This window comes from Felis catus, chromosome C2 (genome assembly GCF_018350175.1).
Source record: "Felis catus isolate Fca126 chromosome C2, F.catus_Fca126_mat1.0, whole genome shotgun sequence".
Taxonomy (NCBI): domain Eukaryota; kingdom Metazoa; phylum Chordata; class Mammalia; order Carnivora; family Felidae; genus Felis; species Felis catus.
Window position 1 is genome coordinate 78,058,700 of NC_058376.1, and position 25,971 is coordinate 78,084,670.

Consider the following 25,971-nt stretch of genomic DNA (forward strand, 5'->3'; position numbering starts at 1 on the left):
AGAGAAGTGCACAAAAGCTCAGGGGAGGGAGAAGTTATTCTGAATGGGGGGAGGGGGAAGTTCTGAGAAAATGTTAAGGGTGAAGTAGCCTCCCAGCAGGGCCTTAAGAACTAGAAACAATCTGATCTGAAGATAAATATCTGGGGGCTGGTGTTGGGGGTTAGAAAAAAGCTAGGAAAAATACCCTTTCTGGAAACTTACTATTCTGTTTTTCAGCCTTTCAGATACTTTGGGACTGGCTACTGAAATAATTTCCCAGCCTGAGGCTTATTCTGGGCTTTCTGCTTCACCCAGGGTCACCATTTCTCTCTGTGTGTACGCCCGTGGAGTCCCCAACCTTAGTCTGGTGACAGAGTCTCACATGGTCCATTTAAAAATAATCAAGCCGTTCCCAAAACATCTGATGTTGCCCGTTGGTTGAGAGGGTAATGGTTTTCCTTTTAATTCTGATTCCATCAATAGAGTGACACTAATCCAGACTGATTTGAGTAAACAGGGCATATTCTCCATTGTCTCTGTGATCTGAGAAAGAATAAACTTGAGAAAGCTCACTGCCTGGATTGGAAATGGCCCCTTTGGGTGTTTTTGCGCAAGCTTGAAAGGAAAAAGAAAATGCCTGTACAGAGTTCTTTCCAAGGCAAGCTGACTTTGGGGGTGGTAATTCTCATAGTGGTATTACACTAAACTGCACCTATTAGTGGCTTTAGCACCAATAAGAAAGCAGAACCATTTCTTTTGTAGTGTTTCCAGAAGAGTTGACGAGAGTGTTTCATAAATTTCCGCCCCTGGCAACACACTACAGCTTGACTCAAAATTCCCTCTTTCAGCTTTTATAGGATTTTTTTTTTTTTTTTTACCATTTAAGAAACACAGACAAGATGCAGTTCAGATCGCACATTTTGCATGAGATATCAATTTACACTCTACCCACATCCACTAACATTCCAAAAATGTTTTCTTCTTGCCAATATTCCCTCACCTAGAACCAACATGTGCTTTACCTTAACACCAGTTACTGAACTTTAAATTGACAGGTAAGTATTACCTGGCAAAGCCATCTCAGAATGGACATGACAGCCTGATTTTACTTTGTCTTCGAAAAAGCAAACCTGAGCAGATTGTATAAACTTAGTCATTATCAAGTAAGAAATACATTTAGAAATGAGAGCTTCCCAAGATGTGTGTTTTGTTTTTGTTTTTTCCAGAGTATGAAAAGGTATGCCTTTTGAATGGGATAGATGTGCTCTAGTATCAGACCAAGTGAGAAAATCAAATACAGGGAAGTAGAAAGAAAAGACTGTATAGACATTCCCTCTAACCACTTTGCTCTGCAAAGGAGGTTGTAAGCAATGCGGTCGCTGATGTTACTTTGCTGTGTCCCCTGATGTCTGCACAAAGATGAAATCAGCACAACCACATTTCGATACTGGGTATTTTCAAAATCCACTTTCTGTTAGTGGAGGATTAGGTTTGCAAGGAAGAGAACGGGATGAGATATAAGCTTGGACTTCTCCCCCCACTTATCACTGAGGCCAGTTCTCCCTCCTACCCACTCCCCTTTACGTTTAAATCAAGTCACTGAGTCATCTCCCACCCTGAGCCCACCCTCACCTACCCCTCCATTATTTCTGTAATTGCCTACATGAGATGGAAGTGATGAAGGAGGTTGTGGAAGGAAAGGATATTAATATGGGTGAAGGTGAAGACACATCTTCCCTCAATATTTCTGTTCAAATCTCAAATGCAAATATGTCACCTCAACCAAAATGAAATTTGAGATATTTATGGCAAAGAGTTTTTAATTTGAGATTCCAAAATCTTGACTTTTTTTTATTGCTGTTTTTGTTTAATTGGGGGGGGGCAGGGTGTTTGTTTCTTAAATGAGACATTCACATTTGCTTCTGCTCTATTATTTCCTGGTTGGGATTCTCATGTAGGAAAAATATCATACTTGGTATATTCTCTCACATTTACCTCCGGGATTACTATTTGCATTTCTAGCAGTGACCAGAGAAATGGTTTTCTCATCCTGATTCTAAGATAACTATTTAATAAAGTTAATCCTAAATAATAGAAGCAATCAGTCTGGATTCTGTTCCAGCTTTGATTAATTTAAGCATGCAATTACTGGAGTGCCTCGGTGGCTCAGTCCATTAAGCATCTAGCTTCCGCTCAGGTCATGATCTCCTGGTTTGTGAGTTCAAGCTCCACATCGGGCTCTTGACTGACAGCTCAGAGCCTGGAGACTGCTTAAGATTCTGTGTCTCCTTCTCTCTCTACCCTTCACCCACTTGTGCTCTGTCTCTCCACAATGAATAAATGTTTAAAAAAAAAAGTAAAAAATAAAAATAACAATGTAATTACTGAGTCCCTATAAGGATAAGATAATTTATCTGTCTCTGTAGAGGTCTCAGGAATGGGATCAGGAAACTCTCAACTTCACCTAGCCCAAGAAATCACGTGGGCTATTTTTTCTCCTTCCCTGCAGGATGACACCTGTCACTCCTACAGCATGTAGACAAAGTTTTGAATCATGGATTCTGAACCTTGTCCATGCCTTCAAAACATTCATAGGTTCTAGTTCTCAGAACATGGAAGTCCCTACCATATTTTGTTGCTATTTCTACAACAGCTCTCCATTTTGACATACATGCTAAATACAGATCTGTGTTTAAATCAACATTCTCTTTTCAAGTCAATATATCATGCTGGTATATCAGCATCTGGTCATCTGGTCCTATGCAGTTTTTCCTTGTATTTTTATTAATTTTACTCTACTCAGAATGACCTTCCTTCTGCAACTTGGCTGAATTCTGGTCCTCAAACTACATAAAATATTACCTTCAACCTGAGCAGTTTGAAACCATTTCATTGTCTTTGAAAGTCTTTAGTGTCTCCTACCACATTCTGTTTCATACTGAAGTCATTCATGATACCTTACGTTCACCTAGAATTGCGAATTCTCAGACACCAGAGGCTACAACTGTTCACTTCTGCTTTCCTTACACTGCCTAGCAATATGACTGTACTTAATTAGCCCCTAGTAAATGTTGGGTTGTAAGGAAATGCTTCTTTCGTGGTGGAAATAATCTAAATGGTTTGTGGATAGGTTATCAAAGCTACTGTATCTGTTTACCAACAAATTTATACTACTTTTCCATTTTGGGGTGGAGGTGGAGGAGATAATGAAATAAAGAGTGGGCCTTCATTTGTAGGGTGATCATATACTTTGTCTTCTACGTGAAACACTTTTGAAAGAGAAAGTGGTGCTATTCATATTTACATTTGAATGACATGCATAAATTAGGACAAACCAAAACCAATTGTTTCCAACTTATCCATGGCAGGGACCATAGCTATTAAAGAGAGTAATGCGCAGAGAATGTATAAGTTGTATAAGACTTTAGACATGACCCATTTCTACCCTTCCAAATTTCCCAGAGAAGTAATGGATATTCTTGCAAGATGGCCAATGTGCAATGCAGAGAAATGCATTTTTATACTTCTAGACTGTCTTGAACAAGTGTTCCCCTAGTGCAGCTCCAATTATACCACTCTTCTGTTCAAAATCCTTCCATGGTTCATCACTGCCACACTATTAAATGTGATTTGGCCTTCCATGAGACACTCTGTCTTATATTTCTAACTTTACTTCCTAATTTTTTCATGCTTTCACTTCCATTTGGGCTATTTGACATTGCTGGGCACACCAGCATTCACCCCAGCTCTGTGCCTCTGCTGATGCTTGTTTCTTCACCCTAAATCCTCCTTCCCTCTCATATTTCAAGGACTTAGAAATTTCTACCCAACCTTACAAGTGCAGCTGCAATTTACTTATACATATAGACTTTCTTGATCCTCCCGTTTCAAGGTACTCTCTTTCTCTTTGATCCTTTATATATCTTGCTCATACTTCTCATATGACAATTAGGATCTGCCCTGTATTATAACTCTATGTACTCATTTCCTCTATGAACTGTAAACTTCTTGGTGTAGGAACTGTTTCTTCCCCTCCTACATACCATCTTCTATATAACGGATGCTTCAGGAAACATTTCTGTGAAAAGAGTAAGGTGGTCCTCTAACCAAAGTTTCCCTCCCCCCATACGAGCACTCACGAATATTGATGAAATTCAAATTCATCAAAAGGTATCAGTGAAAATTATAAGACGTTTACAGAGTTAGTACATTAATAATCTACGCTTTACTATTTTTTTGCGCCTCCAAATTGTGTTCTTAAGAGAAGATTGGGACTCAAATTCATAACCTAATGTTTGCATCAACTGTTTAATTTTGACACTTCAATCCATTTTCTTTCAGAAGCCAAATCCACTACTCTGTCGGATGTCCTGCATAAGCAACTCAGTCCACCACATTGGTGCTGAATAATAATGCTACATCAGACATCTGACTTTTTTCCTCATACATTCAAAAGAGAATTCTGAGTCCATCATTTGGAAAACTTTTCATCTTCAAAATAATAAGACTACAGAGGGGTCTTCTGGTATCTCTGTTTATTCTTTCTTATTTACTGACATAAACTGACTCAAAGAATAAATAGTGTATTCAATGGGGGGAGCTTAACTTCAAAACATTACGATGAAGGGAGGACTTGTACTTATACTCCTCTATCCCACAAGCTCAGATCTCACTCAAAGCTATCATACGCACCTCAAAGAAAGCTTGGGAACATTTGGGGCAACATATTTCTTAACTGTTTGACCCATAGCCTTCCTTAATGTAACATCTCCTAACTTCAGACAGATCCTCCCTTCATGGGAAGAAGACAGAATCCAAATTGATATTATTCATCATCTGAGGAAAATTTAGTAACTTTGCTTTCAGAAGATGTATGTGGCATGGTGCAAAAGCAACCAGTATTTTTTTGGTTGCCATAGCTAACCAGACATTCATTCATGTTTCTCAGTATACTCTCCACACCCCAGTTGAGGATCACTGCTCTCCTAAAAAACAAAACAAAACAAAACAAAAAACCAAAAAACAAAAACAAAAAACAAAAAAACAAAAACAAAACAAAACAAACATGCTTTTTCCTTATCTAGGTAAAGGATAAGTGATATATTATCACCACTCATTTTTCCAATAGTAGCAAAAGAAGGTATGGTCTCTCATCTGTGATCTAAGATCTCTTTCTCCCAGTCCCCTCTGGGCTTGAGGGCAACCAGTTGTAAAAGAAGCAATGCAATCTAAGACTACAGCATGGAAAGAGGAACACAGCCTGGCTGACAGCTGAATGAAATCTGCAGATTCTGCTTCCGACCTACTACGCTTTTACATATGGTGCTAAACATCAGAAAGCTTAAGATAATACATTTATTAAGAGAAAAAAATCACTCCCATGGGAAAAATGTCTTGTGGAGACTCTATTAGGGAGGAAAGACTTTTTCCCTTGACCATTCCTCTCCAGTAGATTTGCACATCAGTTCTTTAAGGAAACTTTTTGGAGCATTTACTATGGATCACAAAAGCTCTTTTCAGAATGCTTTCTGTCTCTCTTGGTATGAAAGAGAAAAAGGTTCAAGTAAGTCAACAGGACTCACTTATCCACCTATACCTCTCTCTACGACAGAGAGAGAGAGAGAGAGAGAGAGAGAGAGAGAGAGAGAGAGATCATTAACCCTGATTTATAAAATGAGGTGTTTCTGTATAGGAGCCTTGAAGCCCCATTTACTTCTAGAATACTGGAACCCATTCACTAAAGTACCTTTCCATCTTCACACAGGAACCCAGACAGACATTTTTAATAAAAATGTCCTAAATGTCCTTCTAAGGAGGAGTTAGGAGTCTCTTTCTGTTTCTCTTTCTCACTCTCTCTTGAACGCACACATGCATGCACGCACACAGCCCAGTTTTGTTTTTTGTTTTTTATTTTTGTTTTTTTTTGTTTTTTTTTCGTTGTTTTTTTTTTGGCAAGAAGGTTGAACTGAAACTTAATCTGTGAAGTATTTCCCTTCTTTTGAGACTCTTTCTCCAAGACTGAGACCAGTCCCAGAGGCAGGGTCATTCCGCGCCTGACACACCAGAGTGGTGCTTCCTTGAAGCCTCTTTCCCTTGTAACCCAAGGGAAATTCTGCCTGTTACATCCTGCCCATGTTCTCCTCCCTTCCAGACCCTTTCACTAACTGTTCACTAACAGTTTCCCAAAATCTAGCTCTGCTTGGAGGGAAAAAAAAATTGCGGAGATGTGGAAAAAGGGGTAGAGAAAGAACAGTGTTCTTACATTGTCTTTATCAACCCAAAGAAGCTACTAGGAAATTAATTTTAAAAACTATTTGAAGTCAGAGAATGGGTTATTGTTTCAAACTAATTTTCATTCTCATGGGCAGCCAGATGGCTTTTATTCTTAATCTACCCAATTTTTAACAATTTTTGTGGGATAATAGATCACTCTTTCTGTATCAAGGGTTACTAAGAAACGTTATCTTAAGATAAATTAAGAAGCATTACAACTTTTATATTAAATTCCCGGATTCTCAGGGCCATGCGGTCCCAGGATATTTTGTATAGTCAGATATAGAATTGCATTTTTTACGGAGGACTAGATATTAAAACATAACACTATACAGCAAAGAAAGCTGTGCTTAAGTAATAGAATGAAAATCAAGCTATAAAAATTATGCATAATATACACATTATTGGAAGGATATAAAATACACAATGGCAACACGCAAAAAGAGGCAGGAAGTTAGAGAAATTCAGTCATATTTTTTCATAGATATCCTCTATACACATTAAAAGCATTCTAAGAGAAAACGGATCACTTGGGCACCTGACTATACACTTTCACCTAAAGTTTTGAAAAACGCAAACCATGGAAAGGTATTTTCTCTCATGATAAGGGTGCTACACTCTCACATATGACATGACTCTTTTGCCTCCATAAAAGGCAATCATTCCTACAGGTTATCTTCTATGCACATTTACGCAGTTTTTTCCTTCATGAGAAAGAATCATTACTTTCCACTTGGCATCTTCATACTTTTCTTACAGATATCTCTAAACCACCTTTTCTTTCTATCCCTTTCTACTTGGAGCCAAAGTCAGATCCCAGCCTACTTATAAATATATGTGTGAAATAGCTCCTTAACAAACATAAAGTCAGATATGATATGACCGGCAGACCACTTATTTAGTAATGAAAACTCACTAAGGTGGGATCAATCTTTAAAGTCACCTCCATTTTTTTTTTTTTTTTTTTTTTTTTTTTTTTTTTTGGTTAACTGTTTGGTAACATTTTAAGCTAACTTTCAATGTTAAAGCCAAACAAGAAACTCAAGTTTCTCCACTGAGGACGAGCAAGCCTGCTTGAATGTTTTAAAGGAAAATAGGCACTTCCTTTTCCTTCTGTAGATAACTCGATATTTCCCCTGCTATATTTACACAGTTCAGGTGTCTAGACGATAGCATGGTCAGTATGACAACGCAGGCCCTGCTTTGCTGCCCTTTGTGCGATTCTTCCTTTTGCCGTGCACATCGAGTCCTATGCACTTTGTTTTGATTTTTAAGAAGCTCAGTTTGAGTCCTCCAGTCCTCCAGTCTACTTTTCCAAGCATTCCCCTGCAAGCATTTTCATCTGAAACTGAACTCAAGCTCACCACCCGTCCCCCCCTCCCCCAATCTGATTAGTGTCAACACAGCTGCCCTATTCTGAGGAATGTAAACTAATATTGTTGTTAGACCTCCCTCAACCATAGGAAACTTCCTCAAAGCTTTATAGTCTCTTCAGGAGTTTTTTTTTTTTCCCCCTATATCCATTTGCCCAGTGATTTAAATCCCTGAGACAAATTTGAGGAGAGATCAGAGAGCCAAATCATCAATTCCAATCCTATATGCGATGATACACATTTGCCACGTACGCATGTATAAATATTTAATCATGCATTGCCCAAAAATAACTTTGTAATTACACAGTGAAAGTCTTAAGTCAATCACCAGACAATAGGAACATTAGTGAAGTCCCCTGAAGATTTTCGATGGGTCTCTGGATTGATAGGATTCAAAACAAAGATGGCTTAACAAAAAAAAAAAAAAAAAAATCTCACCTGGATTATTTTGAAAAAGCTTCATTTGCTTTTAGGATGAAGTCTGGAGATAGAACTGAGAACTTAACTGAGTTAAGACACAGTCAACTAATTTATCTTACTGGTACGTGAGCACACAACAGAGGAGTCATTTCAATGTATCTAGCAGAATGTGAGCTTCTCTTCCAGTCTGTTCTTCCAAAAAGGGATTTTACAAACTCCTGAATATTGGGTTTCTTCAAATACATAACATTACCCAGAAGTTTCTCTTTTGTCTTTTCTCCTATTATTTCATTTCCCACTTAAAGGAAAAAAAATCTTACAGTCACCACAGAAAACATTTACCAAGAAAAGGAGATTCCTATACACGATTTGCAAAACCATTACATTGGGTGACCAAGAACCACAAATATGTAAGCTTTTGTTTAAAAATAAAAAAATGAAAAAAGCATCTCTAAATGGAGTGCTAAAATCTAAAATCCTTACCTCACTAAATTGAGTCTGGGCATTGTTTTCCAGGTACAACATGTTAGCAGTAAGATTGATCAATGCCGCTGTCCTCTCTTCTGGCTCCAGGATTTTGCCAACCCCCCCACCCCCTCTGAGACCCTGACAATAGGAATCTACTAAGAAGATAACAGAACTCAAGTCCCTCTCTCTCTTTCTCTCTCTGTACATAATTTTAGGTTCCCTAATATATACCCAACTATAGGCATGAGGGGGCGGGACTCTTGTCTTTACCTGTCCAATCCATCAACTTCCACCTGGAGTCCTCACTCCAATGGAGTGAGGCCTCTCCCATCTCATTAAGTAGTTAGAATTCCTTATCACCAATCTTTAAAAGAAAAAGAAAGAAAGAAGAAAAAAAAAAAACAGGAGAGAGACAGGTAAAACTTTCCCTTGTCTCTTTCACAAGAAAGTGCACTCTCTCCTGAAAACAAAACAAAATCTCCCCAAACAAACCACAAACCTGTACCACCACCAGGACTTAGAGAAGGCATTTCAGAAGGTTATTTTACACTTTGCAACTGAAAAGTAAAACTTCAGAGAAAGCTTTTGGAAGGCTTTTTTTTTTTTTTTTTTTAACTAGATGTGGTGTTTTAAGAATGACTCCACAAAGTTAGAAATTAGGAAGAAATACTCAACTCCATGGTTATAGTTCCTCAATGTAAAAATTAAAATCCACTGCCTGATAGCTAAAAAGTTTTTTAACTTATTCTCCACAGAGAAATAGTTTAATACAAAGTTATGCCAACATAAGCCATTGGATTTTTCAGAGTATAGTTAAAGATCAATTTAAAACGTTTGGTCCCGTTAACTTGTAAAGACAAACATCCATATTATGTACAGGAAATAGAAACCCTGGGAAAAGTGCCCATTTTTTTTTTAAGCTCTTAAAAGGAAAAAAAAAGCACTGCTTCTTTCCATCATTATTTCTTGGGACATGGAATCAACACAATAGCTTATCTATTTGAATATTTATTTTCTCTATTGTATCTAGTTTTCATTAATGCTCAATGGTAATATTTTTTCTATAAACGGATAATAAATTTTAAATAGAAAGAGTAAATCTTAAAGTTTGAGAAACCAGTTAGCTCTGCCATAAAATATATTTATATAAATACATAAAAACCGTATTGTAGAATCTGGCCTAACCTTGGTTACCATAATGTAGTGAGGATGAAATGCACCCTGATGATTATTGTTTGATTCACTAGAATATTCTTGTTACTGCTGAGTATTCTATGTAATTCAATTAGATTTATATCAAAACACCACTCCCCCCCCCCCCCCCACTTGGAAAACCATGTCCCTCTGTATCCTGCCTGGATGGTACAACTGGCAAGACAGCTGGAAGTGGATATTTAGGTTTTTTTCCAAAATTTAGGGGTGCCTGGGTGGCTCAGTCAGTTAAAAATTGATTTCAGCTCAGGTCATGATCTCATGGCTTGTGAGTTCGAGCCCTGCATCGTGCTCTGTGTGACAGCTCAGAGCCTGCCTGGAATTCTCTCCTTCTGCCTCTCTCTCTCTGCCCCTCTCCCACTCATGCTTGTGCTCTCTTGCTCTCTCTCTCTCAAAAATAAATAAATAAACATTAAAAAAATTTAAAAGATAAGATGACTAGAAGAAAATTAGAAGCCAGGCTACATCAGTTTATAAACTTTAGAAATAAAGTGTGCAAATATATTCATGAACTTAGATTTGCCTCCATTTTACTCCTATTTTGCACCCATTAAATACATGCACATAAAGGATGATGTGATTATTGGCACACTTATTTTAAAGCCCCCAGTCACTAATATTTTTTTGAAAAATATTTTCAATAACCTCATTTGATCTCAAGAGTCCAAGAGTATGACAACACTCTGTGACACTACAAATTTATGTCAGACATAATGTTCATTTTTTTCTCTGAAATATTGGGAAAAAATAGCTTCTTACTGCCTGTATTGAACGACATGAGCTCTGGGTACAAGGGAAAAAAAGAGAGAAGAAATTACTTACAGAACACAATTATAATTATTTGCACCATGTATTTAAATTCTACACCCACTGACAGCTTCAGAGTCAACAGTGAAGAGCCGATTGTTGCTTCCTTAATCTGTGCTCTATTCCAGTGGTTCAAAAACTTGGGTGACCCTGAGAATCATCCAGAGTACTTCTTAAAAACAGATTTGTGGACCTGGTCCCAGAGCTACTGAATCAGACTCTGCAGGGATGTGACCTCTACAGCTGTATTTTGTGCAGCTCATGAGGCATTTCTGAATGAGTCAGGCTTGGCAATCAATACTCTAAAGTAAATTCCATTAAGGATAACTGCTCAGAAAGCCAATATTGGATCATTTTTTTTTTACAATAATAGGGTAGCATAACTATTTGAACCCTAAATCTAGGCCTCACAGACTCAAATGTTGATAATATTCTATCAACATGTAAACAAATGTCATCTTTTACAAAATCAAAAGATTCCCAGCAGGATTGGATGGACTGAAATGCCAAATTCTTTCTATTGACCACCTCAGCCTTTAGCATAATCAAGTCTGAGGACGATGGTCTGTATCTAACATAGCTACTAAGATTCTGGACAAAATCTAAGCCATGTGTATCTTATCTCCCTATCTGCCACTGCTGTTTGGGTGCTCTGGGTAGCTGAGGGGAAAGAACACAGGACTGGGGGTTACAGGAGTAACTAGGAGATACAGGTTGTAATCCCAGCTCTGTCTTTAGTTAGCTCTGTGCCTTTGGGGCAGGTCACTTAACCACTCTGGATTCAGGTTCCTCATTTGTGAAATGAGGGGCAGAACGAAATGATTTCTAAAGACCATTACAAAGATAAGAGTGTCTGTCCATAATCCAAGGAAGGAAGTGATTTGGAGGGTTATTTGCATTCTTCTTTTTTTTTACTTGTATATTTTATACAGCAATCTGTGCATCTCCAAACTGTATACTTGAAGCAGTCAGGTTGTCCAGACTCTAAGATGCTTAAATGACCTAAAGAAAAAGGTACAATGTATTGTGGGGGGAAATCTGTGCTTTTAGCTTTATGTAGCCTCCTGATAAAAAATTTACTAATAGTTACCAATTCATCTAAATTTGAACTTAGCACAAACATTTCCATAAAAGAGTTAACCAAAGTGCATCAGATGTTTGATTTCAGAATTGGAATATAAACATCAGGCATTTCCTTAAACAGATTACAGAGAAGCAACAATGCCTTGCACTCCCCCACACAACAATGCTTATCCTTGCATCTCAAAGGTTTAGTAATGTGCATTAATTTTCCTAATGACTTAGTGATGTATGTAAGTATCATTATCCCCATTTTGCAGATAAATAAACAAACTCAAAGGCTTGAAGTGGGATTCCTGAGTCCTCAGGAGTCAGAACAACTGTATTTAGCTCTCATAACTTTCCATTCTCAGCGCTTTCACTCAGATTCTTCAAAGATTCATGACCTCAGAATGAGCGGTGAGTACATTGGTGGAAACGTCATTGTTGTGAATCCAGTGCATTGGGAAGAGAAGTCACCCAAGATGTGGGATCAGCATGTATGCTTTCCTGAAATACTACTGTTTACATATTGCTGACGGTTCTCCTTAACAGTTATTCATGTAGGAGCTCTTTGTATGTTATAGATAATAACCCTTAATCATAAACATTGGAAATACTTTGCTGTGTGCTGGTGTACGTCTGGTCTTGCAAACTTTATGTGGTTTTATGGGTTGCTTTCTGGGGTAGATGAATCCTAATTTTTCTATAGTCAGATTTATCAATTTTTCCCTTATGGCTTACTATTTTTCAGAGTTTGAGAGGCCTTTCCCAGCCCAACATTATAAAATTCTGCAACCATATTATCATCTCATATTCTTAAGGTTTTTGATGTGTTTTTTTACCTGCAAATTGTTCAATCCTTTGGAATTTATATTGGTATGAGAAACAAATGAAGATCCTCTCCCTCCCAGGATAGATAACTTACCTTTTTCATTTTACCAATTTTTTTCCTTCTGATTTGACATGTAATCTTTATAATATACCAAATATCAATGGCTCCATTTTATACCTCTATGGAAGCAACTATATAAATCCTTGAGACACTTAAAACATTTGTTTGAATTTCTTAATCCATTCTGTGTGAAGCTGAGTAGGGAATAACATGGTACCTGCGACATTCTAAAAAGTAAAGAAAGAAAAAAAAATGGAAGCAATTTTGTGTTCCTGGATTTACGTCTGCCCTCAATGGTTGGAGGTAGGTTAGGTGTAGAGGGTAGGGAAATGCTTAGGTTTCATGAAGCTACAAACTGGAGACTGGTGTTGTAGTGGGTTCCCTTATGAAGCCCTCAGTTCTATTGAATAGAGAGAAAAGAGAAGTTAAAGAGGTTTGGGTAAATTTGGCCAGATTTAGGTAGACATTTATTAAAGTAAACACAGATTGATGACCTGTTTTCATAGCAGCAAGCTGAGACTCCAAGAAAGAATATTCTAAATATTCTGATTTTAAACATATTGAGCTTTCCATGCGTTAATGACAAATCTAGAAAAATGAATATCTAGCAGTGTCCCTACTTTCCCCCTTCCCTTTAGAGCCCCACTCCCATCACTGTATCTTTCCTAACCAACAGCCCTTATGCCAGTGGAACAAAACAAACTACAGTTGAAACTTGAACATGGGTTTGAACTACACAGGTCCACTTATTTGCAGATTTTTTACAGTATACTACAGTAAATGTACTTTCTCTTCCTTATGGTTTCCTTAATAACATTTTATTTTCTGTAGTTTACTTTATTATAAGAATATGGTATATAATACATACAACATACAAAATATGTGTTAATCGACTGTTCTGTCATCAGTAAGGCTTCCAGTCAACTGGAGGCTATTTGTAGTTAAGTTTTAAGGAAGCCAAAAGTTATATGCAGATTTCCAACTATTGGGGGACTGGCACCTGTTACCCTCATGTTGCTCAAGAGTTAACTGTACTTCTGCAGACACTCAGGGCCCTTCACAGTCTGGCTCCAAGCAATCCTCTTCGCCTCCCTTTCCATATATTCCACCCTGCTTGCCACATGCTGGCCCCCGCTGACCATTCTGCCCTCTTGCTCAGTCTGGCTCCTCAGTCTAGAATGCTTTCATTTCCTTACCTGATCAATTAATACATTTTCTTCTTCCTTAAATGCCACCTGCATGACGAATTATCCAATTCCCTAAGTTAAATCTTCTCTTATTTTATAAGAATACATATTTAAAAAGTAATAAGATACTATCTGACTAGGCAAAATTTTGTATACTTTTCTATCTCCCCCAGCAGGTGTGAACTTTGAGGTTGGAGTACATTTTTTGTTCATCATATTACATGGAAGGTCTAAAAGCTTGACGAATATAAGTTCAATTGAACAGTTTAATTCTGTACGAAAGAATTAGAAGGTTAAATAGTAGATTCTTTTACTCAAAGTATTTATTAGGACCCAGAGGCATTTACTGTGGGAATCAATATGCAGTATCTAATTAAAATTGAAAAAGAGAAAAAAAATGATGCTTTTGATCCAAGTATAGTACTTCAAGTTCTTAATAATTATTTGTCAAAAGGAAAATTGTCAGAATAATAAAACTGCTAACTAAAAATGATTGGGGCTTTATAGAACATGTGTGAAAGCTAAGAAATGTTGGGACTTTCCAAGCTGCCACAGAACAAAATCAATTAGATCACTTCAATGCCAGCCACCATAAAGGATGGCCAACACAGGACACCCCAAGTAACTTTCAGTGATCTTATCCATCCCAAGTGATTTCATTTTCCTCCTGCTCTGGAGAGGTGAGAAGAGTTAGCATTTGTAGAAGCTACTGAAAATCACTTAATTAATTCACCAAATCAATGCTCTTTTTATTCTTCAGCTAAATTCTAAAGCAAAATATAAGATCACATCCATTTTGGGGCCACTAGCTAGACTCTGAAAAATGAGTCTTATAGACGTAGAAAGGGAGCCAAGTTCTGTCCTAAATCTTTCAGATGTACTCAGGCTATAATGCTTTATTTTTGTAAACTGTCAAGTAAAACGTAAAATGGTGACATTGTACTCTTTGTATTTTTAATGGGGTAGGTAGTCTTCAAAGCACTTGATATATAGCAAACTTATTTTATTCTCATATGAAATTATGATTCAGGTACTGTTATTATTCCTATGTCACAAATGAAGATGAAAACATTGAAATACAGACAAATACTAAGTGATGAAATCAAGATTAGAACCTATATATTTTGACTCTCGAATCCACACAAACCCTGTGCCATTTGAGAAGATTACGTCTTTGTATCTCTTCCCACCCCAATATTTAACCCTTCTTCAATGTCATGTTTGTAGCTCCTTTACCAGATGCCCCATTCTATGATTATACTAATAACAGTATTGTTAACCACTTCCCCCTATTTAGATAGTGCCTCACTTTGGAAGGATTCGAAAACAGTCCAGGTAAATAGATGTACACATGCACAAAGATCGTCTCTCCTAGCACTGTTTTTAATTTGCATTTAAAATTTTGAGATTACAAAAATAATGGGGTATTTAGAAGCAAAAATTAAAAATTAAAAATTAAAAATTAAATTTAAACACCATCTGTAAGCATAATTCTCAGAGAGAATTATTAAGACTTGCCATGATCTTCTTTCTCTGTTTATGTATGTATTCTATAAACAAATTTAGAATCATATATAGAATATAGAGAGAGAACATATATAGAATATCTATAAAGAATATAGATATAATATAGTACGATATAATACATATATAAATATACATATTAGTTATCATAGTATTATGAGCATTTCCCATGTTAAGTACTTCTAAAATTAAAAGTTCTGGGTCAGGGCACCTGGGTGGCTCAGTTAGTTAAGCATGTGACTCTTGATTTTGGCACAGGTTGATATCATGGTTTGTGCAACCCCACATTGGGCTCTGCACTAATAGTATAGAACCTGCTTGGGATTCTCTCTCTCTCCCCCTTATCTCTCTGCCCCTCTCCCACTTTTGCTTTCTTTCTCCCTCCCCCCTCCCTCTCTCTCTCTCTCTCACTCTCCTTCTCTCTCTCTCTCTCTCTCTCTCTCAAAATAAATCAGTAAATTTTAAAAACAAGTAATGGGTCAAAGGTTATGAACTTAAGTTGCTTGACTGGTATAGAATCACATTGTTTTCCAAAAAGGCGGCATCAATTGCATTTGTAGGAGGATAAGGACCACAGTACTACGGATTATCTTTTCTAATTTTACAAATAAAAAAGAACTATTTTCTTTTTCTTTTCACTTTTTTTTTAGCGTTTATTTTTAAGGGAGAGAGAGACAGAGTGTGAGCAAAGGAGGGGCAGAGAGAGAGAGAGGGAGACACAGAATCTAAAACAGGCTCTAGGCTCTGAACTGAGAGCACAGAGCCCGATGCGGGGCTTGAACTCACGAACCAGGAGATCATGACCTGACCTGAGCCGAAATTATAGGCTTAACTGGCTGAGCCACCCAGGCACCTAAAGAATTATTTTCTTATTTTAATATCAATCCCCTAGATTATGAGCAAGATTAAATATATTTCAATACATTTATTAGCCCTTTGCATTTCTTCTTTAAATGATGTGTTAACATCCTTTGCTTTCCCCTCCAATCTCTACCCCACTGGAACACTAGTGTTTTCCTCATTAATAATATAAGGAACATTTTTGTCATATATTTTCCAAGTTTCTTTCCTTTTTTAGTATTATACATATTAAAATAAGAACTCTGATTACTTTATTACATAAATATTACTTCTTTTATATCATCAATCCCAGAACTTAGGGGTAACCACTGTTAATAGTTTGGTACATTCTCTTCCATAGATACTAATACTCCATACAACTCTGTACATAAGATAGCATACATTAAAGATGTATTTGTGAAGTATGCATGTATGTGTCTGTGTAAATATATGTGCATTCCTATTTTTTGAAGTTATTAACATGAATACTCAAGTCATCACAAGTATTGTTTGAAACACTGTTTTAAAATTGCTGTATGATGTTGTTGAATTAATTTAGCCATTTTATAGTAATTGGGCATTCATCTGCTTCTATTTTTCTTTAACACTATAAAGCAAAAAGTACTACGTTATGAATTAAGATACATTGTTAGAAGCTGGATTATTCAATGTAAAGACATTCAGTAGCTTAAGGGCCAACAGATAATACTACATTCATTTCTGGACATTATACCAGTTTATCTCTAGACCGACTATATAAAACAGAGTTTACCCTATTGCAACATCATTGTCATTAGCAGCTACTATTATTTAAACTTCTTTAGTAGGTTAGAGCAAAAATACAAAAAGCAAAATTAATTTCCTTCTATTGCTATTATACACTATTCATTAAAATGAATATATTCATCTCCATCCCCGTTGACCGCTCCGCTTTTGAGAGTGCAAGTCTTTAAATCAGACTAAGTTGCATTTGAATACTGGTGTGTTCACTTAGGTTTTTAGAACCTTCATCTATGAAATCAAAACATCATGCCGTATTATAACATTTAGCTTCCTAACCAATTCTATAGCAGTGCTTAGTTTACACTAGGGTCTAAATAGGTTTCAGTACCATTTTATTCTTTTATTTATTCCTATCTGTAGTTCTGAACATGGCTACTGAATATCCTTTATAAATTCGTATTTCCATAAATACTAGATTTCTTAGTGTTTCAATAGATCATGTTAATCCGACTATCTTTCCTTCTTTTCCTGTCATAGCCTCCAAATGGTTGCTGCCAGAGTAACTGGTCTATAGTCAATTGTCAGCTTGGAATAGAGGAAAGAGCCCTGGAATCATCAGCAGAAGACTGGGGTTTAGGTCCCACCTCTGTGATTTTAAGTGAGTCCCTTTTTTTGAATATTTTATGAACAAATATTCATTCAAGCCAATTGCATAACATGTCACCCTTCTTTATGGTTCAATACTGAGATATATTCCAATACAATACCAGCTTTTAAATAATTTACCCTACCTAAAACCCTAGAAAGGCAGCCCATCTTGCCTTTAAGCATCATGCATGAAAGGGTATCATCCTAAGAGTCATGGATTTTGGGTTAAGTTCTGGCTCTGACAGTAGATTGATTATATTATATAAAACAAGACATTTCCCTGTCCATTTTGCAGTTTCCAGTCTGTTCATTGCACCCTATCTATTATGATTCTAGTTTCCTTGAAGTTTGTGTTTGTCTATTTAACCATAAATCTGAATTTTACTATTGATGAAGACAGACAACTTCCCTATCAACTTTACATCTCACATCTTTTCCTTGTGGTATTTCCTTCCTAAAAAGCCTGTGAGGCAGTTGATTCTACAGACAAGTTGATTTCTATCAACTTTCCAGCCATAGAGATTTTAGGCTTCACTTTTAGTTCCTCTATTTTTCTTTCCTCAGCAGGAATATTAGGTTGGGTGATGGATGCCTCATTCTCCCTGGAGGCTGTACTTTGAGGCAACTCAGCTTTCTTTCTTACGTAAATTCTCTCCACCCTTTCCAGGAAAAAAAAATCCCTAGGCAAAATAAAAAGGAGGTGTATTTATTTTGGAGTCCTGGATGATCTCCAGGGAATAATCATATTTTGCCTCTGAGAATCCCAATGTCCTTTTAGGGTTTCAAATCACTGGTCTGCACTCACCATTAGTTACAGGATATGTGTTCAACTGGTAAACCCAGTGCAGCTCCAGGAAATTGAATGGAGAAGCCACCAGTTTGTCACTTTGGGAAAATATCCATGAGCTCATCCATGAATCTCCCTCCATTATATCTACATCACCTTTACTTCAGAGACTGTGGTGGATGAATTAAACATTCCTGGAGCCCTGTTTCTACTCATTCTCTCTTCTACATTATTCACACTTGCACTATGTCTACATCTGAAGTACGAAAAAATGGTGTATGTAAATGGAATTTATATATATTTTTAAGTTTCACTTTATGCACCCTGTGACTTGCTATGTGACCTTGACACCTCTCTGGAAGTACAGTCCCCTGGAAGTACAACAAAGGGTTGGCCAATTCTAATGGGATTTCTAAAGTCCCTTCTTGGCCTGACATTCTCAGATTCTCCATAGGCTCCTAAGGGGCACTAACTTCTCTCTTACTATGTAACTTAGATAAGGTCTGCTTGGGCAGAAAACAGCTGTTTATCACAAAATTCAACAAGGAAAGCTACTTTTAAAAAATAAGTCAGAATGATTGAGAGAGAGAGAGAGAGAGAGAGAGAGAGAGAGAGACGGAGAAAGCCTGAAGACCTAGCTGGACACAGGATCACTATCCCTGCCACCTCCAGGAGAGGGGTGGAGATAATTTAGGCATGACAAACCACGGTGTTTCTCAGAATTGGCAAAGCAGCGTGTACTGGCTGCTCTCCCAGGCACCAAAGTCACCAGACTGCTGTAATCTTCATTCTGTGACAACAGGCCATGGGAGAAAAAGTGCCCTTCACTGGAACCCATTTCCACTCATTCTAAGTATAGGGCATAGGAGGCCCTGATCTAAAAATAATAGTGAAAAAGGCATAAAAATTTAAAAAAATAAAGTTGAAAACATGGTTCCTGGTATCATTTTTGCCCCAGGCACCCTAAATAGAGAAGAAAGTGAAGCATTCACAGAATTGGAAGGCAGGACCTAGTACATAAGGTCTGGAGGTAAACCCTGGGCATTGTCTACAAAAATGGAAAACCAAATCCAACTTTAAGAGTACCTAAGGGGTGCCTGGTTGGCTCAATTGGTTAAGTGCCCAACTCCTGGTTTTGGCTCAGGTCATGATCTCACAGTTCATGAAATAAGCCCCACATTGGGCTCTGTGCTGATGGTGTGGACCCTGCTTGGGATTCTCTCCCTCTCCCCCTCCACCCCGTACCTCCCCTGCTCATGTGTGCTCATGCACATGTTAGCTCTCTCTCTCTCTCTCAAAATAAATGAACTTAAAAAAAAAAGAGAGAACCTAAAAATGTTGTGGTATAAACACCATGATGAATTCTGGCTTTACAACAGTCTATCTTTCTATCTAGGATAGTCCTAATTGCGTATTTTATTGACACTCTTATTAATGGGCTAACAAGGATGCAGTAGTTTGGAGTTTTGCACTAAGAACATTAGATATTAATGTTCAGAGCATGTAGCTCTTATATTTCACAATTTTGCAGCTCTACGCACCCTTGCATCTCTATTCTCTCCAGCAGGCAAAGTCAGGTGAGCTCTTCAACACCCATATAACTTGTTTCCTCCATTTTGTTCAACATCTGAGTGTCCACTGTGTACCCAGCATTGCACTGGCACCTGTGGATCACATGTCTAATCTAGGCATCCACTTATCTCAGCTCTAAATGGCCCAATCCTGGAAATACCTGCATTATTATAGATCTCATATCATTATTTTTTGTTCTGTTTTCATGAATCTTACACTAAAATATGAGCCTGAGGGCAAGGGTGATGCCCAACTTAGTTTTATACTCTGTGCGGCTTGGACAGAGTACATAACAGGTATTCAAATTCTGTTCACCAGGTGACCATTCTGGTTCAAGCCTTGAGATACATCTGTGAAGCAGTCATGGCCTTATTACACCCAATTCTCACATGTGGAAGCCAGGTTACAGAGGGGTTAGATGTTATATTCAAGTTTACACACAAACTATGCTTAAGGCTGCATGTGCTCCTGTGCAAAAAAGACTGCCCTCCCACACGCAGGCCCCAAGAAGGGGAGAAAATCTAGTCTCAGACCAAATCAATCTGTTTATATGCTCAGCAGGAGAAAAAGAGAGGTCCCTGTTGCCAGAAATGACTCCCCAAGATACTCATTCCCACTTAGCAGTTTTCTTCTCCTTAATGTTGATCTCCTGAGGTTCCTACTGTCACAGACACAATAAACTGACTTAGTTCCAGTTTCCCAAGCCTGATTCACAACTCGATTAAAAAGTGGTGCAACCAAGTAGGTGTGCCTCTGTGACCCAGGTGGTTAAGCCAGATCTTCTGGCCTACGGAGGCCGCTGGTTTGATTTTGTAAGAACACATTACCTGCATTGATCATTAACTGGATAACTCTGCAGCAGTTGTCACAAAGAGATTAAAAAAAAAAAAAAGTAAAGAAAAGAAAAGAAAAGAAAAGAAAAGAAAAGAAAAGAAAAGAAAAAGAAAAAGAAAAAGAAAAAGAAAAAGGAAAAGGAAAAAGACCCAGGAGTACTGCAACTAAAAAATATAGGTAATTTCCAGTAAAGACAGGAATTTACTTTAGGATTAAAATATGTGTTGCTTAAAAGTAAAGAAAAGCAAAGTATTAATAACTTCCTAATAGTAATGCAGAAATCATTTCTTCAGCTGGAAACCAGTACACTTCAAATTGTTGAGTTCAAATCACAGAACCATGTGGCAAAGTCAGGTTCCATTATAAATAACCTGAACAAATGCTCACCCCCCCCCACACACACACACAAAGTACAGAACAGCCCCAGTAAAATAAAAATAAAGGTGGGGCTCTTGGGTGGCTCAGTCGGTTAAGTGTCTGACTCTTGGCTTCGGCTCAGGTCATTATCTCATGGCTCATGAGTTCGAGCCCTACATCAGGCTCTGTGCTGATAGTGCAGAGTCTGCTTGGGATTCTCCCCCTCCCTCTCTCTCTGACCCTCCCCTGCTCACACTCTGTATCTCTATCAAAAGAAATAAAATAAACCTTAAAAATTTTTAAATAAAAAATAAAATAAAATAAAATAAAGCTGTGTAATTATTTGTAATTCAGTTGCTAAATGAAGCTAGTAGTGGGTGGACTACTCTCATCTTAATCAAAAGCTTATCTCTATTCTTTTAATTATTCCTTTTTATTCACTGGGTTTTATGATTTAGATAGATTTTCTTCAGGTTAAGGGATTTAAGCTAGTGCTGAAGGGCCGAGTCAATGACAGTGTAAGTGGTATATCCTGAATCTATGAGTGAGATTACGACCAAACAAGAACTCTGAGGCTTCAATCTGAGCATCTCTTTAAAAGACAGATTCAGCATCTTGTCTCCCAACTGATTTCTCATTGGCGTATATTCTTTCAATTTTTGTTTAGCAACCATAGTCAGTTCTTAGTCATGGTCAATAGCTAGAAGACTATGAGGGTAGATTAAAACTCATGCATGATCCTCAAACCATCAGACCTCCTCCCCTTTATGCCTCCACTGTTACTCTAGAGGGAAACAGGTCAAAAATGCTTATCGGTTCACATCACTGGGAAAATTGTCAAACTTGAGTTTTACCTCCTCTCCCTTCCCAACTGGGAAATCTAAACAGAAAAACAAAAGGCAAGGCTTTTTAAATTTAAATAAACATTAATTGATTTAATTATATTCTAAGGTTAAGTCATAGATCCGTTTAGGGTATGTCAATGCTAAAAGGGATGTTAGAGATCATAGGTTGAGACCATTCTGTTGCTTCTCACACACACCTGCACCTATACACATTTCATTTCTAATATTAACTGAATACTTCATTGCACATGGTCTTACAATAAAACCAAAGAAGAATCAGTAACTGTCCTCAGACATCCTGATAGAATGGAAGAGACATCTCTAAGCAACAATAACCACAACAAACTAATGAAGTTTATAAAGTCAGGATGAAATGTCTGTAAAATAGCAATTAAAATAAATGCTGAGTGTTAAGTTACAAGTGACAGTTCTCTGGAAACAAGGGAGAAGGAATGATGAATTCCCAGTGAGGAGATAAGAGGTTTAGTTTCATTACAGTTGGGCAGGATTTAGAAGGAAGACAAAGAGAAATAAGACAGACATTCCTAAATTGAAGCAATGGCATGGCACAAAAGACAGAGACATGAAATTATGTTTTCAGAATAACAAAATGGAGTTAGGTGACCATGGGGAGTGCTTGGGAGATGGAAGGAAGAGTAAGTAAACATGTTAGAATAAGATAGTGGTGGGCTTGAATTATCTCCATCTTTCTCAAACGTAAGGTTACTAAGCCATTATGACTTATGATTTATGATTTAACTTCCCTGAAAATACAGGTATGGGCTAGATCACCTCTTATCTCCTATGACTCTATTTTTCTAACTCTTTGGATTAAAAATGGAAAATCCTCAGGGCGCCTGGGTGGCTCAGTCGGTTGAGCGTCCGACTTCAGCTCAGGTCACGATCTCACGGTCCGTGAGTTCGAGCCCCGCGTCGGGCTCTGGGCTGACAGCTCAGAGCCTGGAGCCTGCTTCTGATTCTGTGTCTCCCTCTCTCTCTGCCCCTCCCCCATTCATGCTCTGTCTCTCTCTGTGTCAAAAATAAATAAATGTTATAAAAAAATTAAAAAAAAATAAAAATGGAAAATCCTCATGTGAACAGAAAGAATATCAAAAAGATTCTAGAGTTAGGGGGAACTGTCTTCTGCCATTGCTATCACCAAAGATTAACTTCAACCACTCTTCTCTTTCTCATCCTCTCCATGCCTGCCAAGTCCACCCAACTGTCACAACAGCATTTGCCCTCTGACCTTCAGCAAACAATGCACAGAATGCCTTTTTAAACTGTTAGATGCTACATACTTGTTTCTTTAAAGACTGACCTGCAAGGCTAATTAGAGAGTTCAATGCTCTGCCCATGGGGTGGGGGGGGTCAAACATTTACCCTTAGAACTGGAAAGCAAAACTAGTGCTCCCAATAGATCCCTAGCCTTCAAGGACTCTAACCCAGCAAGGGCTAGCCTATGTTCTCAAGATAATTTAGGGATTCAAATGTAAGGACCAATTTTTTCATCATACTCTTGGATAAGTCTATCGACCTCAGTAGTTAGCAATCAATTAGGCATGTGCCCATAAATTCTTTTCCCATTATTTTCTAGGACTGGAAGTGGACACATCCATAATGAGTGCCATTTTCCCTTCTTGTGCCTCAGCAAGAGCAGGGGAAGGAGAAGAGGCTCTGCCATTGTCTCTGGGAGGGAGATGTGGTATTTCAAAGATAAGGGATGAAAGAGAATGCCTGGCTTACAGTGGCGATACCTGATAGAGATACTCTAGAAATCATACAACCAAACCTTTTTCATTTTAGAGGCTGACCATATAAAACCCTAAAATGGAACATAAGTGTCCCACTGCTTGGCAACAATTTTGTGAACATGAAACGGCTCTCCTCATTCTCAGTTCTTCATTCCTATTGGGAAAAATTACATTACTAACTGAAGTTAACTAAGAGAAATACATGTTTACATATGTCGCCATGTCTTATATTCTGGGGGTACCAGGATCGCCTCTTATGTACTCATTGAGCTGACTTTGAAATAAGTTTTGGTCACTAGGACAGGTTTTCTAATAAATACATCAAACCCTTAATAAACGTTACCCTCTGCTGCTCCCTACTAAACCATTTTTCAGATTTAAGTTCAGGCCTTTTAAAAGGTAAAAGAAATATGTGAGTCAAATGAGAAAGGAGAAGTTACATAGCAGTAAAATCTGAGGACAAGATGCGTGTGACATGCAGAAAGGTGGAAGACGTGCCTGAGTATATTAGATGTCACCTCACAAAAGCTTGGATGCAAGGAGCGTGCTCAAACAAATAGAAAGACAAAAGTAAATAGAGACAAGGAGAGGAAAACAGTGACATTAGAATTTAGGTTGTTGTGCAGAAGGTAGTCTCCACTCTGCACTAAAAGGACAGAACTTAGAATCTAGCAAGAAGAGCAGTATCCTATGGGTTTGAGATGGAAAAATAAGAAAGAGAGAAAGAGAGAAAGAGAGAAAGAGAGAGAGAGAGAAAGAAAGAAAGAAAGGAAGGAAGGAAGGAAGGAAGGAAGGAAGGAAGGAAGGAAGGAAGGAAAGAAGGAAGGAAGGAAGGAGACTGCCTTGGGGGAGAATGGGTTTGTAGTTATAAAAAATTTATCTCATGTTAGGCTAAATCAAGTGGATTCAGTTCATGACAAATGACTTATTTATACATAGTTTTGAATTCTATTTTCTTCCTGTAGAAAGATTTGTACTCAAAACGGTCAGTTAAGTATATGGGTCTTAAGGATATATCTGATGACAGTATTTACTAACATTTTATCCAGCACGTCACTGTAATACACTAATATGTTGTATCTGATGCTATACCTAAAAGCACTTTGAACTTAGCTTGAAGAGCAATGGTTCCAAGTCAAAAGGTGAGCCACAGAGTCCTGGCTCTGATCCTCACTAAGTCTGTAGGCTCTGGGAGAACCTGAAACTCCATTTCCACGTTTATTACAGGAGGCTATCACCACCCACATTACCTAACCTACAAGGTACCTGTGAGAACTGCCCAATAAGAAATAGTGTTAATCCTGCTATTTGCCACAACGTGGATGGAACTGGAATGTATTACGCTAAGTGAAATAAGTCAGTCAGAGAAAGACAGATATCATGTGTTTTCACTCATATGTGGAACTTGAGAAATTGAACAGAAGACCATGAGGAAAGGGAAGGGGGAAAAATAGTTACAGACAGAGATGGAGGGAAGCAAACCATAAGAGACTCTTAAAAAAAGAGAACAAACAGGGCTGATGGGGGCGGGAGAGTGGGGGAGAGGGAAAAATAGGTGATGGGCATTGAGGAGGGTACTTCTTGGGGTGAGCACTGGGTGTTGTATGGAAGCAATGAATCATGGAAATCTACCCCCAAACCAGGAGCACACTGTATACACTGTATGTTAGACAACTTGACAATAAATTACATTAATAATTAATTAACTAGTTAATTAATTAAAAAAAAAAGTGTTGGGGTGCCTGACTGGCTCAGTTGGTATAGCATTCAACTCTTTTTTTCTTCTTTTAAAATTTTTTTTAAACGTTTATTTATTTTTGGGAGACAGAGAGACACAGGGCAAGCAAGGGAGGGACAGACAGAGAGGGAGACACAGACTCCGAAGCAGGCTCCAGGCTCCCAGCTGTCAGCACAGAGCCCGACGTGGGGCTTGAACCCACAAAGCGCAGGATCATGACCTGGGCCAAAGTCAGACGTTCAACCGATTGAGCCACCCAGGCACCCCAAGCATGCAACTCTTGATCTTGGGGTTGTGACTCTGAGCCCCACACTGGGTGTAGATATTACTTAAAAAGATAAAAAAAATCATGTTTTATAAACTATAACATGGAAAGGAAAAATAGCAGAGATTAGAATCTCTAATAGTGTATGAATATTGCCAAACCAGTGATACATGTAATATCTGTGCGTTCTCTTTATCATACTCCTTCCCCCAAACACATACACACACACAGACACACAATTTCTTTCACATTTTATCTCTAACTATCTCAACTGAGGAGTCATCAGCTCACAAAAGAATTCAGTCACAGTGAAAGATGGCTATAGAGTACTATTAAATATACATAGTTCTTTTTTATCTTCTGCCAAGTATGAACTTTGTCTTAAAGGAAATACTATTTGTTAAAAGAAAG

General features: G+C 37.8%; 1 protein-coding gene across 11 annotated transcripts in view; it reads right to left on the minus strand.

The window, feature by feature from the left end:
* TP63 (tumor protein p63) overlaps positions 1–25,971 on the minus strand; it is a 229,293-nt gene that overhangs the window by 93,700 nt on the left and 109,622 nt on the right. The window contains exons 1-2 of one of the 11 annotated variants that reach the window (XM_019839990.2): positions 8,529–8,713; positions 8,064–8,106 (exon numbers count right to left, since the gene is read on the minus strand). The exons of 8 other annotated variants lie outside the window; for them this stretch is intronic. Coding sequence is in view for 1 of the 3 variants with exons in the window: in XM_019839987.2 (XP_019695546.1) it covers positions 8,529–8,570 (42 nt within the window). In the remaining 2 variants the exon portion in view is untranslated. Of the gene's footprint in view, positions 1–8,063; positions 8,119–8,528; positions 8,714–25,971 lie in introns of those variants that run through there. 2 more of the 11 variants (XM_019839989.2, XM_019839987.2) reach the window with 2 other exon arrangements.